Consider the following 15,499-nt stretch of genomic DNA (forward strand, 5'->3'; position numbering starts at 1 on the left):
TTCTCCATTTTACTTGTGGTGGCGGTGGTTGTTCTTCAGCTGACACCCTGACATTCTGTGGTCTGCTTTACACATCACGCTTAGCCAAAAACAAGCCTCGGTTACAGCTTGTGGTTAGACTGGGGAGAGCTTAAGTGCGAGCCCAGGTTCGGATGGCTTAGCTTGGGTGCTGCAGCACAAGGGACCACAGAAGAGCAAAGCAGCTGTGAGCTTCTCTCCAGAAGTCCACATGCTTTCGCGGTCCTGCTAAGCCATAGTTTGGCTTAGCATGACATGCAAACCAGGCCTGTGTCTCACTTGCTGTCCGCTTTAGACTTCATTGATAGACTCACACAGCCTGTCTGATCTTCTAGTTCTTTAGACCCTTTCTCCCTCTCTTCTGCTTAACTGCCACCAAATGTCTGGAAGTCTAGAGGACCCTGTAAGGCAGTGATGGCCAAACTTGGCCCTCCAGCTGTTTTGGGACTACAACTCCCATCACCCCTTGCTAACAGGACCAATGGTCAGGGATGATGGGAATTATAGTCCCAAAACAGCTGGAGGGCCAAATCTGGCCATCACTGCTGTAAGGCCTTTTTAAAAATGTCATTTACTCCCCTTGAGAATCCCTCAAGCATGTTGAAATAGCTGCCATATGTTTTTGGTGGCTCTGTTTCAATTCCAAACTGACAAGCACACAATATTACGTTTTGAGTTATATGTATATCATTTAGAACTTTTATCATTCATAAATGTCAATCTTGGGCTTGATTCAGACTTGCTGACAAATCATGGGTTATTATTTTGAGTACAGACATGAGCCCCATTCCCCTTTCAACCACCCACCTCTTGCTTTACATGTTACAGGAGATGAGAAGTTTGCAATAAGTTTCAGTTTTCCATTTTGTCTAAATACAGGAAACCATGGTTTGTATAACCAGGACAGTTTTCTGTATTTGTTGAAATGCAAACTATGAATAAAAGCTTCTCCACTTCTTCTGCACAAAGGATACAGGGGGAAAGTTGAAGGACAATCAATGCTTGTTCGTCCTTGTTCTCCAAACATCTTTAGACTGTCTGCCTGTGCCTCTCTTCTGTGTTAGCTACTGTCTCACAAACAAGGGTTTGTACCACCAACAACTAAATTGAAATCCTGTGTGAAGCAAGTGGGGTGGGGGAAAGATTTTGTAGTTTTTTAAACAAACAAACAAACAAACCCTTCCACACTATTTCTAAATAGACTTAACAAGTGGAAGGAATGAAGATGGTACATAATCTGTTGGTACAGAATCTGTTGCCTCAGACCTTAGGATGCACAAGAAAACTATGAGGCTTCTGTCTCTCTTTCTGCCCCAGTCTTCCTTGTATTGTGCAGCAGCTCCACACTGCTTAGGAGCTTCTGTGAGGCTTCAAATCTTTTGAAAGGCAGGACCCTCATTAGCCTTAACTATAATTTAATATTGGTGCTAATATAATGCAATAAGCATGGTTAAGGTAGACAGGGGGAGTTTTTTTCTAGGGAAGCAGGAGGAGAACATACATTTCTATGTTGTGGTCTCAGTGTTATAACTGTATTTTTTATAACCCCCTCAGTATGGCACACCTTACACCCTGCACAGCTGGGCAGAGTAATGTTGTCCCATGCTCCCTCCTTTCAAGTGGTTGATGACCTGTATTTCCAGTGTGTTTTACTCAAAGACCCCAGAAGATGTTGCAAAGAATTCCTATAAGCAGGCTGAGTTTAAAAAAGAAAAAAAAAAGTACCATGTAGGCTGATGTGATGAATTTTCCATAGCATTTTCTTTCCAGATAATGAATTATTGTTTGTAGTAAGGAGGGGCCTTATAGTGTCAGATGTGCTCTTTGAGGGATGCCTGCCAGGCGTTAATTGCTGAATGGCTTCCTATTAGTGGCCCTTCCTAGGTGCAAATTACATTGGAAGCTGCTTATTATGACACAGATTGTTGTACAGCATAGGCAAGAGTTTCAGTGTTTGAAGAAGTACCTCCTAGGGACATATGGGTGTTAAATAATTGTACTTTTAATTGTTTGGCTATTTTTGCTACTTCATACTCCAATTAATTCTGTTAATTAGCATTTTATGAACCTTAATGTTTATAATTGGATATTAAACTTCCATGGTTGTGGTTTTATTTTATTTTATTATATAATTGCAAGATTGTTTGCTTACACCAAAACTGTTTGGGTAATATTTGAGCCATGCTTGGACAACATAAGTTAAGCAAATCACATTGTTTATCATTAAGGAACAGATTGCAATTTAGTCCTAATATACAAATTGTATATTTCTGTATTGCTGCCTCATCCATTACCTGCTTCTGTTGTTCATGAAAGTTTGCTATGGTTAATTGATTAGGCATCAGATTTTTTAGAGGATTTTGATAAGAGGATTTTACTTTGAATAGCGGGTGGCGGGTACTCTCTTCAAAAGAGATATCCACTCATTTCTCTCATAGCTGGAAATACCTCATCTATAAGAGGCTGCCTACTATAATGTATGAGTGAAGGGGGGAAAGAGCTATTATTTTTCCTTAAGCAACTTAGATTTCCTTTATTGTGTGAGTGCCCTTTTCATTAGACTGTCCTTACAATATGCATTCCTTAACTTTGTTATGTTTATATCTTTCTTTCTCCCCATTTTATTCCTATTTTATGTCCTCGTCATCTTCTTGCAGCCTTTCACAGTCATGAGTACTCCCAACCAAAGCCAAAATCCAGAAAAGCAGCCACATGACCTGAGTATTGATATTTTCAGCCATACTTTGTACTGGACCTGTGAAGCCACAAATACGGTCAACGTCTACAGACTTAGTGGGGAGCAGATTGGAGTTGTGCTACGGGGAGACCATGACAAGCCAAGGGCCATAGTAGTAAATGCTGAGCGAGGGTGAGAATCCTTTTGTTGTGTAAGAATTAATAGATTGTCCAGATGATATGGCATTTTCTTACGTTTCATACATTCTGAAATGTATCCTGTCTTTTTTTTTTACTTGGGGAAATAGCTTGCATAGGGCTGCGTCAACAGGCCATACTGGCAAGGATGAAAATGTAGAAGCCTTCAGACCATTTGCTGTGGGGTATTAAACCTTAGCCCTTGAAACGTTGTGTGTGGGAATCTCAGAAACATTCTAATTTAGCTTCATGCTTGTTTTAATTTGCAAACAAATTAATGTTAATGGGATTTCCTCTTTCTGTTCTTCTCCCCCAAAGTTACCGACCAATCAGTCTTGGAAGTTGAGCAGTAACGTCCTATTTCAGATGTAGACTTCTTAAATTTTCATGTCAGAGTCCATAGCAAGAATACCATGATATACTGTATCTTCCAATTAAGAAACTGTGCTAACTCTCTATGGCTGTTTTCCTACTTGTTGTCAGATATATGTATTTCACCAATATGCAAGAACGAGCCCCGAAGATTGAGCGTGCAGCCTTGGATGGAACAGAACGAGAGGTGCTCTTCACTACTGGCTTGCTCCGGCCTGTTGCCTTGGTGGTTGACAACAAACTGGGGAAGCTTTTTTGGGTAGATGCAGATCTCAAACGAATTGAAAGCTGTGATTTATCAGGTGTGTTTTGTTCCGTTTAAATTATGTATAGTTTAAAGAATTTAGATGTCTTCCTTTTCGTTGCGGGGTTTTTTTATTTCCCTTCCTCTTGTAACCTTTCTAGTGAGCTGCAGAAATCATAAATAGGGTTTTTTGTCTAGGGTACTGATTTATCGTAACGTAATTCTGAGATGGTAATACCAATTCCTGTAATGGAAGCTTTCTGTTAATAGGTATGAACTCTAATTTTCCCACCCTCATTCTTCCCCCTTGTTTGTCATTGTTTGCTGGGGTGGAATATCATCATAAAGCAGTTGTCCTTTCTGTCACTTGCACTTTTATTTCAAAATAAATTTCCATGATAAAAAAACCTAAATCAGACTTTAAATAAATGCGGGCAAGAGAGTTTCCAGTAACAGTTGGGACACGTCTGCTTACAAAACGAAAGCTTCATATATATAGTATAATACAAAGATGAAGTGAATGTTGTATTGGACAGAGATTAGGAAAGAAATATGTGGCACTTTTAACTGATACAGATATTGGCAAAGATTCAGCCATAAACTTGATATTGCTTGGATGTTAACTGTGACCATTTTTGGCAGCTTGACGTTCCTATTCCGCCTTATGTGTTCATCTGCAGAATTTCATTTTTCAGAGACTGAAGTATTAGGCTTGATCAAGCAACATATGCCTCACTTACAATGATACTTCTGGTATAAAATCCTTCCTCCGCCCTGTTACTTTAATGAAAAGAAGAAAGGGTATCTGGATAAAAGAGAATGCAATGTTTATTAAATAGGCAGTATGAGTCACATAAATGATTGTTTGATTTGGACATGATAACTTTTAATGCAACCCATAGTGCTTCTCTCCTATTTGTGCATAAATAAACACACTTGGTGCAAAGGACATGTTCCATATTGTCAGCACAGAATAAAATATTTTAGATTGGTTGCCAAGGGCAAATATGCACCTGGCAAGTTACCTTAAATTTTCATAATATATTGGATCCTAAGTTGTTGACTTAAGTTCACAGAAGGAAAGTTCCCTGTTTCTCCTTGCCCTCTAGAGCCAGCTGTGCCCTCTCAAAAGCCCCCTGAGCAGTTGGGGGAGTGGGAATAAGGGGACTACTAACAGGAGGAGTGGATGGGAAACTTTTCCTTCATGTTCTTGTGTAAGTTAACTGGTTCCTGAGGTAATCCAATATATATTAGTAAACTGCTCTGAAGAGCATCTTCTCTATGCCAGTGTAGATGGATGAACCTCTGAAAAAATAAAATATATTTAATCCTACTATAGTGAAATTCAAAGAACAGCAGCTAAATCTACTATTATTTAACCTTTAGGCAAAGTTGACAGTTCATCCAGTTTTATCTACAGACATGTCTCTGTATCCCCTCCCTTGAAAAACATTCTGCTTCTCAGAACCCAGAGGTAGCTTTAGGCCGGATGTAATAGCTATAATGATGTTTTACAAATAAGTCTATCGGTAATAAAATAGCTCAAAGTCTGTGAAATATCTCAATGTACAGTGTGTGTGTGTGTGTGGAGGGAGAGAGCTACACACAGACACTCCTTTTTTTCTTTCAATCAGGTTGAATTTATTAACTGTTATAAATCTGAGTAGTTAATTACTGTGTACATTAAATACTTGTAATATAATTTGTTTTGGCTTACTGGGGAAAAGAACTGATTGCTTGTTCAAATATAGCCAAATTTAACAGCCAGAATTCAAAGCACCCCGTAAGCGTCTACTGTCCCAATTCATCTTGCTTTTTGCTAGTATGGTTAGCTGCTGCTCTCTTTCCATGTGGGGAGGGCTGTCAGACACCCAGGATCTACTTCTCTGACCAGTAAAAGCCATGTATTGGAATTTAAAAGTACAGTCACTGCTAGATTATGTCAAGTTCTGCTCATAATCTGGCAGGTTCCACTCCAACCCACCCCATTGCACCATGATTCAGTCTCTTCAGCTGGCATATTAAATTCTGGCCTTGGCCACAAAGCCATAAAGATCCTTGCTGATCACGCAGCCAATGCCAAGTGATCCGTATTATGTATGAAATATATGTAAGGAATATGGGCACAAGCTCACTGAATAGCGGACCCCCTTGCCACATGGCAAACTGCTTTTGAAACTGTTGGAATTTTCAAAAAAAAGAAGATTGTGATCTGGCATGGGATAGGTCTGGTCTGCTGTTCTTTCTTTCTTTTAAGAAAACTAGTCACTGGGTATACGTCAGGAAACTCTTTGGATCCCAGCCTTTGGGTTTGAATGTCTGTATCCAACTCCTAGAAGTACTAGATTTTCAGAGAAGTGATGCTTGGAAGTGCCTGAGAAACTACAAGGACTTGCTTGTGGGGCTTGTTGGTCCATCATTCTTACAGAGAAACTTGCCAAACAAATATAGCCTTTAAATGGATAACATGAAGATAATATTTTTATTGAGATTTGTTATGCATTTATTGTATATGTCAATAAGAATAAGTATCGTTTACAGCCATCAACCTCATATGATAAACTTTGGCAAATTGTTCTTGAAGAACTTGTGCGTTTTTGTTTTTATTGGTAGCACTGTGTGTGTTACTTTTGTTTTTGGGTAATTGTTATTTATTTACTAGTAATGTGTGTGTTTTTTTTAAAAAAAAAATCTTACCCCTCAGATGTTTTCCTTTATTTAGTATAATTGGTATGCTACAAAGTACTCCTTTGCAGGGGGCTGGGAGAGTAAAACAAGAGTCTTTGTACAGTGTAGTCTTCTGAATCAATTTAATACCAGCTGCAGTAAGAAGAAATGTTGCGTTTGCATGCATGGCTGAACTCTAGCAATTTTATTCAGTAAATTAGCAGAATTGTTTGCTCATTAGCATGTTGCAGTCTGCACCTACAATATTTTATTCTGTGACCATTATAAAAAAGTCAGTAGAAAAAAGATTTTACACCCTTAAGTTCTCACAAAGGTATTAGAGGTTATCGAATTAGAAATATTGGCACCAGGTACCCATAAATAATGTTTGGGGAGAAAAGATTATGCACACACTCAAAAATGGCTGGAATGTGGCTTTTCTGACATAATAGAAAAAATATAGGTTGTTTCTTCTTAATAGTTGTGCATAAATTACAAATGCTGCTTTTTTTGCAGTGGCATGTTTTTAAAACAGTTAAATAGGGTGCATTTATATTCCCTTGGACAGAGTCCAATCCTTTTGGAGACCAAAATTTAAATAAAGCGAATTGAGAGCCTATTATAATTAAGTGACTGTGTATAAATAATGCTACGTATGCAGGATGCCTGTATAGATTTCATAATATATATTCAATAACCTGCTTAAATGACTTTAAGCTGCATTACTCAAATCCACGTGAGGCTGTGTTGCTCATATGAATTCATGGAAGTGTAGCAGACTTAGAGGCCATACTTCCACAAAGCACCCAGCACTTCCATAGCTGATACTGCTGATCATCTGTTTGGCAGGGGACAAAAGACCCTATACTGGTATTTCTGTGGATCAGGGTGTATTGTCGCAGTTCAAACATCTACTGGGGGGGGGGTATATTCATTTGAGGTAAGCAAGAACGTAGCCAATTTGTCTATTAACTCCCACTTACAGCACCAGCTCTTACCTATGATTTACAGTTTTCCCCTGAGGCGTACATTCTGGCATATAATTGTGGCACCAGATATATGGGGTTAGTGTGTAAAAGTATGAAGCTTTAAAAAGCTAAGGTCACATGGGAAGAAACATGTTTACATTGGCATGTACATTCAGATTGGTAAGAAATGAAATTGGCTGCTTGCTGCACACAAAGTGTGCGTGCGTGCATGCACATTCAAACATATTTGGAAAACTAGAAAAATAATTACTCTTTTATGTATAGTCTGCCCAAGTGACATTGCTTTCAAAAATGATCCAAAAGCCCTCTGACACAGGATATAATGGGGCACTCTTTTCTGCATTGAATGATAGTGGTTGGCCATTTTCTCCTCATTAGTCCTTTTGGTAGGCCCGTGTGTCTGTTTCTGCATCCATTTTATCCAGATTGTTCTTGAACTTCATCACGTCCAATTATGGAGATGCTGAAAAATTGTTAAGCAAACATTAAGCAGTTACTGTATTTTTTTGAACTAATTTTATTAACTTTTTTTTTTAAAAAAAGCATGTCATCACAAAAATAGTATTTTACTTTCAGGAGCAAACCGTGTGACACTACAAGATGCCAACATTCTTCAGCCAATGGGACTGACAGTATTGGGAAATCATCTCTACTGGATTGACCGCCAGCAGCAGATGATAGAAAGAGCTGAGAAAACTAATGGGTACAAGAGGACAAGAATACAAGGTCGAATAGTTCATCTAACTGGCATTCATGCTGTTGAAGACGTCGACATGGAGGAATTTTGTAAGTTTATTACAGAGCTAGATATTTCAGATTTCTGCAGTGATACATTCTCCTTGATGCTTTAGACTTTTAAGCACAATATACATGGGCATCTTCCTTCTCAGCTCGCTGACCAAGGCCATGAGGTCACTACTAATAGGATAGAACTTAAGCAGGTATTGTTGCTGTGTTCTAGTGTGCGATATTTTGATTATTTTAAGATGTACCTCGGGAATATAGAAGTTACTGTTAGAAAAATATGACCTATTTCTACCCTGAAGAAATTAGTTGGATATAGGTTAGTTTATCTACAATTAGTTGCAGATAAATACTTTTTTTTGGGGGGGGGGGAGAAAGCACTAAGTAAAGGTCCAGATTTTCACTCCCTGAATCACAAGAGCTTTCTTGGTATCTCATAACGTTTACCAGTGTCTTAGATGCTCTGCATATGACAATAGCTGGCAGTTAAATCAACTTGTCCTGCATAAGAATTAATCGACCATCTTTTTCCTGTCTTATTTCACACCATCATTACCATGGCAGTGGCAAATACCTTTTGTAAATCTGAAAACAAATAAAAAAGGCTTGATTCCTTGTTAAGTGGCAAATTTACATTGCAAATGCATGTGATATATTTTAATGGCAAGCTTTGTGTATTCACTCACACTTGAAAAGAATATTGCCCTTGAGCACTGAGAAGCACAGGTCTGTCCTTAAAAGCAAAACCTTTTACATCAAACACTTTTAAGGGGTAAAACTTGTTTTTTTGGTGGTCAGTGATTTATGCAAGGGCATCACAAGTTCACATGTTAAATGTTGACTACCAAAAGCAATATAAGCATGATGAACTACAGAATTTTCCACTTAGCTGCACCAGAAAGAAAGAGGTGGCATTACTACTATGCCTACTACTACCAAAGAACAAAAAAACCCTTAAAACATAGATGTCATTGTTCAGTCCCTTAACACATAAATGCTATTGCTTGAAAATGGCACTAAACCTTGTGATAATGTTTAGTTCCCCCCCTGATCTTGTCCTCCCCACACACAGAAACAAAAATAACATTTCAGGAGTATATTCTTTTATGTAAATCCTTTTGAGGGTTCCGCTCAAATAAATTAAAAAAATTATATATACATTTCAATTGATAAATAAAATTCTGATTGTGTAATTTGATGCAACATGATATTTGGACTTCAAACATCATATGTACTACTAGTAGTACCTAGTAGTAGTAGTAGCAGTAGTAGCAGCAGCAGCAGCTGCAGCAGTTTTACTTATTATCCACCCTTCCTCCTTGCCATAGTTGTCATTTAACAGTAGTAGCATAACTATTCTTTCTTCTTCTTTTTTTTAATTTATAAAGCTGCACACCCCTGTTCCCGGGACAACGGTGGATGTTCACACATCTGCATAGCGAAAGGAGATGGAACGCCAAGGTGCTCCTGCCCAGTTCACTTGGTCCTTCTACAGAACCTCTTAACATGTGGAGGTAGGTGACCTAAGTAGAAGTTTTCTGTATGTGCTTTCCGCAGAACTTAAGAAGTTCTTTAGATTTCAGTAGGCAAGCACATTTAGATGTCTTTGTTCTACAGGCTTTGTTTCTTTATGGGTGGAATTCCTATAAAGCTCATGCACACAATTCCCCTGGTGTTTGCCCCCAAATCTGACTGATACAGATTCAAAAGAAACTCAAGCCATGTTTTCTCATGATTATTGCAAATATTAGACTGTTTTTTACTATCTCCAAGGATGTGGATAGGCTGCTTGGACAAAAAGTGGATACTTTTCACCCACTCTCCTGTCTTGCTCGGGCTTCATGCAACCCTGGACAACATTTGATGCCCCCTTCTTCCACTGCTAGCTTAGGGTAGGAGGCGTGAGGGCTCTGACAGGGTCCTAGAGTCTTCCCACCTCCTTCCCAAAACCTAATTAGCACTCCTCCCCGCCCCCCCCTCTTGGGTAAGGAGGTGGGAGGGCTCTAAGACCCTGTCAGAACCTTGCACGTTCTTCCCCAAAATTGGCGCCTCAACGTAGCTGGCTTTGAAAAGGCAAGCGCCCCTATTCTTGCAGCCCGCTTGGCATGAAAAGTTGGACTGTCCTGGTATAGGGAATACATAGCATACCGGACTATGTTAAGTGCTGGTGCTTGTGGTATCAACAAAAAATGGATGCTGTGCCTGGCACTTGCAGAAGCACTTTCCACTGTTTTAAAGTCATTGTGTGCAAACCTCTGTGCTTAGTCTTCTGAGTTCCTCAGTAAACTTACAGCCTGTTTCTTGGGGAACAAAGGGACTCTCCTGCTTCAGGAATAAACAGGAGCCTTCTCTCATGAGCTGATGCTGGCTCTGGCTGTTCGTAGTTGTCTGGTGAGCCTAAATTTCATATGAAATTAGGCCACTTTTCAGGAGTTCTGCTTTGAGAGTTTCGAAAAGAGGACTTGGGTTTCTGAGTCTTTTCCTGGAAGCTTAACAGTTGTTGTTACTCCTTGGCAGTCAAAGGAGAGGGGGTGGGGAGTAGCATAACCATTGTGTGGTAGTTAGATGCAAAACATCATTAAAAGGAACTGATGCCATGTTACTCAACAGCAGCATATTTTGAGCTCCAACATTTTCTCAGTTCGAGTTTTAAGTACTTTGTTTGTGACATTGTTTCTGTCACCCCTGCCTATAGCCTACTTTTCTTTTGCCGCTTATATATATATATATATATTTACTTATTTGTGGTTGTGTTTTCTGGAGAAATGAGCATCTCATCTCTTAAGGAAAGAATCTTCTCCAGCATTTCAGCTTACTACTTCTCTTCTTAAGTTTACTTTGGAATGCTTGTTTCTCTTAAATGGCATATTTGCTAGGACTATGAGCTCCCCAGGGAGAGTAATTTCCCTTATAAACAATTTCTGTCTCATGACCACAACATGGTCTGTGGTACCGGAGTTTTTGCATCTATTCTACAAATGAAGAAAGAGAGTCTATTTTGCCCATGTTTCTCAACTTCCAAGAGGTTTCCAGAGCCTTTCCTCCTATTGCCATGTTGCATTTTGCTTTGATTGCAATAAATCCATGTCTTCGCCTATTCTTTCCTAATCATTTTACTCTGATCTTGTTCTGTGTCCTGGATGCAGCAATTTTAAGCACAGAGCCAGCCTCATCTTGCAATAATAGCTTGATATTATCTACTGCCTTTTTTCCCCCTTCTTCTTCATATTTTTGATCTGCTTTCATTTGCATTATAACACTGTGAAGGGCAAACATCTCCATTAGGACAAGTATGGAAAGTGAGGGTGAAGAACCAATCTACATTTGCATTGGCTACAAATGTTTGTGGTCTTGTGAGTGGCAAATCTTAGTTGCTGTTTTATTTCCTGAGGCTTCCTAATTCATGAGTCCCTACATTAACTACATTCTTAGAATTCAAACACGGTGCTTATACTAATAATAATTTAATTTTTAAGCACTGAATTTGATTGAATTTTCTCCCTCTTCCCTATAAGAGCCTTGATGCTGTTTCAAAATCTAATACAAGATTTTGTTTGTGTGGTTAAATGCTTTAAATTGCTTTAAAGTGTTTTAAATTGGTTTAATCTCTTGGAAAACATGAAAAGAATTTGATGTTTTGTTTTTAATTCCCTTCCCCAGAGCCTCCCACATGTTCTCCAGACCAGTTTACCTGTGCAACTGGGGAGATAGACTGCATCCCTATGGCATGGCGATGTGATGGGTTTCCTGAATGTGATGATCAGAGTGATGAAGACAGCTGCCCAATTTGTTCAGCGTCCCAGTTCCAGTGTGAGAAAGGGCAGTGCGTTGATGCACGTCTGAGATGTAATGGAGAAATTGATTGCCAAGATAAATCTGATGAAGCTGATTGTGAAAGTAAGACCTGTTACCTTAATCTTTTAGCAAGTTGACTAAAGGCACTTTTGGGCATTTCTGGGAACAGTGATAGCAGGCAAACAGGAAGTGGAAGTAATTATTTGAAGTCATACTTGGCTGTTATAGGAGTTTAGAGCACCCATCAGTGTTTTGTCAGTGGCAGATTTGCCTCCCATGCCACCTTGAGTCACATGTCATAGGGTGTTCAAACTGCAGCCATATTTCATTGGTTGTCCATGTCAGCTGAGGTGTAGCACTCACACGTCGGCAAAATGCAGACTCTGAACAGCAGGTTGTTAACCGTTTTTCTCCTTAGAACTTGACAGTGAAGCATGTTTCATTTCTATAAATAAAATGTAAATTTGTGCAGTTTGGAGGTGCTTAAAAACTGTTGTCTGGCTTCATGGTAATGATCTGTTCATCATTTTATTTGAGCTGAGAATGATACAAGTTTCCTCCACTGTTCTTTCCCCTGCCCCCTTGCAGCAATTTGTCTCCCAAATCAGTTTCGATGTGCCAGTGGCCAGTGCATTCTCATAAAGCAGCAATGTGACTCCTTTCCAGACTGCAATGATGGCTCTGATGAACTTACATGCGGTAAGGGGCTTTTTGCATCTAGTTCTTTAATGTCCCTGTGAGAGGTTGCCCCCTGGGTCTAATATGGTAAACCCAATTCTTTTACTACTGGGTTGGAGCCAGATGCTTCTCACAGCTCTGTGTGTGTACACTTAAAAATGTAATATCCTTTAACAGTACCCTGCAATGTTCAGAAATCTGTCTTGTTTAAAAACAACAGTAAACCCTAGCCCAATCCGCATCCTGTCAAGGAACTACTGTGCTGTAGTCAAGCCCCCAACAAAATGTAGCCCAACAGCAATTATCAAAAGGCCAAAGCGGATGCAATTATTTTTGTCTGAGCCTTTGGTGGCTGCTCAAATTGGCTTCAGTCCCTGCATGGTTTATATTAACCATAAGTTCTTTGAGAGGCTTTTTGAATGTAGATAGTCTGATAATTCTGTTCTCTGAGCCCTGGGACCCATGTGAGGAAAAGACCACAGATAGCAGCACTGAGATAATCGCAGAAGGCTTATAAGGGGAATTGAACAGGGAGAATAAAGGGGCTGTTCTCTGTTTCAGTGGCTGTAGTTAACAACTTTAAACTGCAGCAGAAGTCACTTTATGTGAACTAAAATAATTGGGCCTGTATGATGAAATGCTTCAGATGATTTGTTAGCCTTAAAAATAAATATTTATTTGCTGGACCATAAGGCTCGCTGGATGACCATGAGCCCATCACAAACGTTCATCCTCACCTGCCGCATAGATGGATAAAATGATATTAAAAATGTTAAGCCCCTTTACATATTGAAAAAGGCTACAGAAGCTGTTGCTAATAGAACACACGTGTGATTTTTTTATTATTATTATCATGCCTTCCAGCAGGTCCAGAATTTAGGAGCTGCTGAGTGGTATTCTCAGGCCAGCTTCACGGGGGTTTTGCTTGGGGGGGGGGTTGACATAGCATCCTCCATCAGTCCCCTTCTATGTTGCCTGACCCCACCCCAAAAAAAGAGATGTGAATATGCCTGGCGGCAGCAGCAGGAATCTAGGAGCTAGGTGTTCTGAGGCACTGTGGGAAATTTTAAATGGCGGCACACAGCTGTCAACCATTAAAGTGAAAAGGGGTGTCTCTACTGAAAGGCTACAACTAAATGAGCATCACACATCATCTTGCCTCAGCACAAAGATAGATTTGTTTCAGCCCTAACTTTGGAGACTGATTCAAAGATTGGGGGGATGGGGGACGGGGACAAGCAGTATGATGAATTAGGGAATACAAGCTGCGGGGAAGAATTTTTATACCTCACCCAGGGAAGGGTACTTCTGGTTCTCATTATTCCAGCACAGCTTTTCCAGAGAGAAATTGGTAGGCAAATTTTAGGGCAAGCGGGAGAGAGTTGCATCTCTATGCATCTGAATTCTCAAACTATGTCAACCGAGCTTCTCTGTGGATGTCCTTCATAGTTTGAAAAGTAGCTCCAAATGTAAACATCCATGGTCCTGAGTGACACTGGTAATATATATGTTGTGAGGAAATGGGGTGAAATATATATTTATGAATATGCTGTCATCTGGCTTCCTTTCAGAGCATTTACATCTAATTTTAATTAATTAACTTCTTGTTTTGTTTTTTACAGCAAAAAGTAAATCGCCTCCCGATGAGTCACAGCCCCACAGCAGTGCTATTGGGCCTGTCATTGGTATCATTCTTACCCTTTTCGTTATGGGATCAATGTACTTCGTTTGCCAACGAGTGGTATGTCAGCGCTATGCTGGACCCAATGGACCTTTCCCACATGAATACGTCAGTGGCACTCCTCATGTCCCTTTAAATTTTATCGCTCCAGGGAGTTCTCAGCATGGCACATTCACTGGTAAGGATGGTACCTTATTGTTATCTTTTTTAAAAAAAATTCCTTCCAGTAGCACCTTAAAGACCAACTAAGTTAGTTCTTGGTATGAGCTTTCGTGTGCATGCACACTTCTTCAGATACACTGAAACAGAAGTTGCCAGATCCTTCTATATAGTGAGAAGGTGGGGAGGGGTATTACTCAGAAGGGTGGTGGGAATGGGAGATTGGCAGATAGCTGAGATGAGCCTGTTGACGACTCTTAACGACTGCAATAGGTCTTACAGGAAAAGGCAAGGGGTGAGAAGGTGAAAAATGGCTTAGTCATGTATAATGAGATAAGAATCCAATGTCTTTGTTCAGACCAGGTCTCTCCATGGTTTTAAGTTTGGTAATGAGTTGCAATTCAGCAGCTTCTCTTTCCAGTCTATTTCTGAAATTCCTTTGTAGTAAAACAGCTACTTTGAGATCTTGTATAGAATGTCCTGGGAGATTGAAGTGTTCTCCTACTGGTTTCTCTGTTTTGTGATTCTTTTTATCTTTTTTGTTCACCCCCACCCCATCCCCTTAGCTTCTCAATGTGTCAAATAGCAATTGAATGATGCTGCGTAATCGCCATCGTACTGTGCCCATTGTGTTATATTGGAGTACATTAGCTACTGCGCATGTTACAGGCGCCTGTCTTGCATCATCCAGAAGTCAGGCATTTAGTGTCATTGGTGATGTTAGCACGCTCCGCAGCAGGTGCGCATGGTGTGCGCACATCGCCTGGTCCCAGACCCCTCGATCGCAGGGGCAAGCCGGCGCTCTTTGATTCCAGCAATGCAAAAGCAAATGAGGATTGTGTGGAGTAGGGGTGTGGCCTGAGGAGAGGGGGCGTGGCCTGCGAAGCATCCCAAGGACCAGATAGCCCAGAGGACCACCTACAGGCCTGAGGTTCGCTGCCCCAGGCTTATGGCATTCTCCGATAGTCCATTACATTAAAAAATAGAAATGGAGCTTTGTAGTGAAAGGAGGAGTGTTGCACAACATCTGCATATGAAGTATCTCGAGGACTGCTTTGATTTAACTGTGTAGAAGAGCTAGACAAGTTGACCTTTGTTCCATTTCCCCCCCTTACATCCGTATAGGCATCTCTTGTGGAAAATCTATGATCAGCTCCATGAGCCTGATGGGGGGAAGTAGCGGTGCCCCTCTTTATGACAGAAACCACGTAACCGGGGCCTCCTCTAGTAGCTCATCCAGCACTAAAGCCACCTTCTATCCACAGGTAAGGTTTCAAA

At 40.2% G+C, this 15,499-nt stretch overlaps 1 protein-coding gene across 2 annotated transcripts in view; it reads left to right on the forward strand.

The window, feature by feature from the left end:
- LRP5 (LDL receptor related protein 5) overlaps positions 1–15,499 on the forward strand; it is a 121,706-nt gene that overhangs the window by 97,080 nt on the left and 9,127 nt on the right. For both annotated transcript variants that reach the window (XM_082192051.1, XM_082192052.1), the window contains exons 14-21: positions 2,676–2,887; positions 3,376–3,566; positions 7,741–7,950; positions 9,297–9,422; positions 11,569–11,805; positions 12,292–12,402; positions 14,004–14,240; positions 15,347–15,486. In XM_082192051.1, coding sequence (XP_082048177.1) covers positions 2,676–2,887; positions 3,376–3,566; positions 7,741–7,950; positions 9,297–9,422; positions 11,569–11,805; positions 12,292–12,402; positions 14,004–14,240; positions 15,347–15,486 — 1,464 coding nt within the window. The remainder of the gene's footprint in view (positions 1–2,675; positions 2,888–3,375; positions 3,567–7,740; positions 7,951–9,296; positions 9,423–11,568; positions 11,806–12,291; positions 12,403–14,003; positions 14,241–15,346; positions 15,487–15,499) is intronic.

The sequence above is a fragment of the Podarcis vaucheri genome (genome assembly GCF_965113315.1).
Source record: "Podarcis vaucheri genome assembly, chromosome: 1".
NCBI classification, from domain to species: domain Eukaryota; kingdom Metazoa; phylum Chordata; class Lepidosauria; order Squamata; family Lacertidae; genus Podarcis; species Podarcis vaucheri.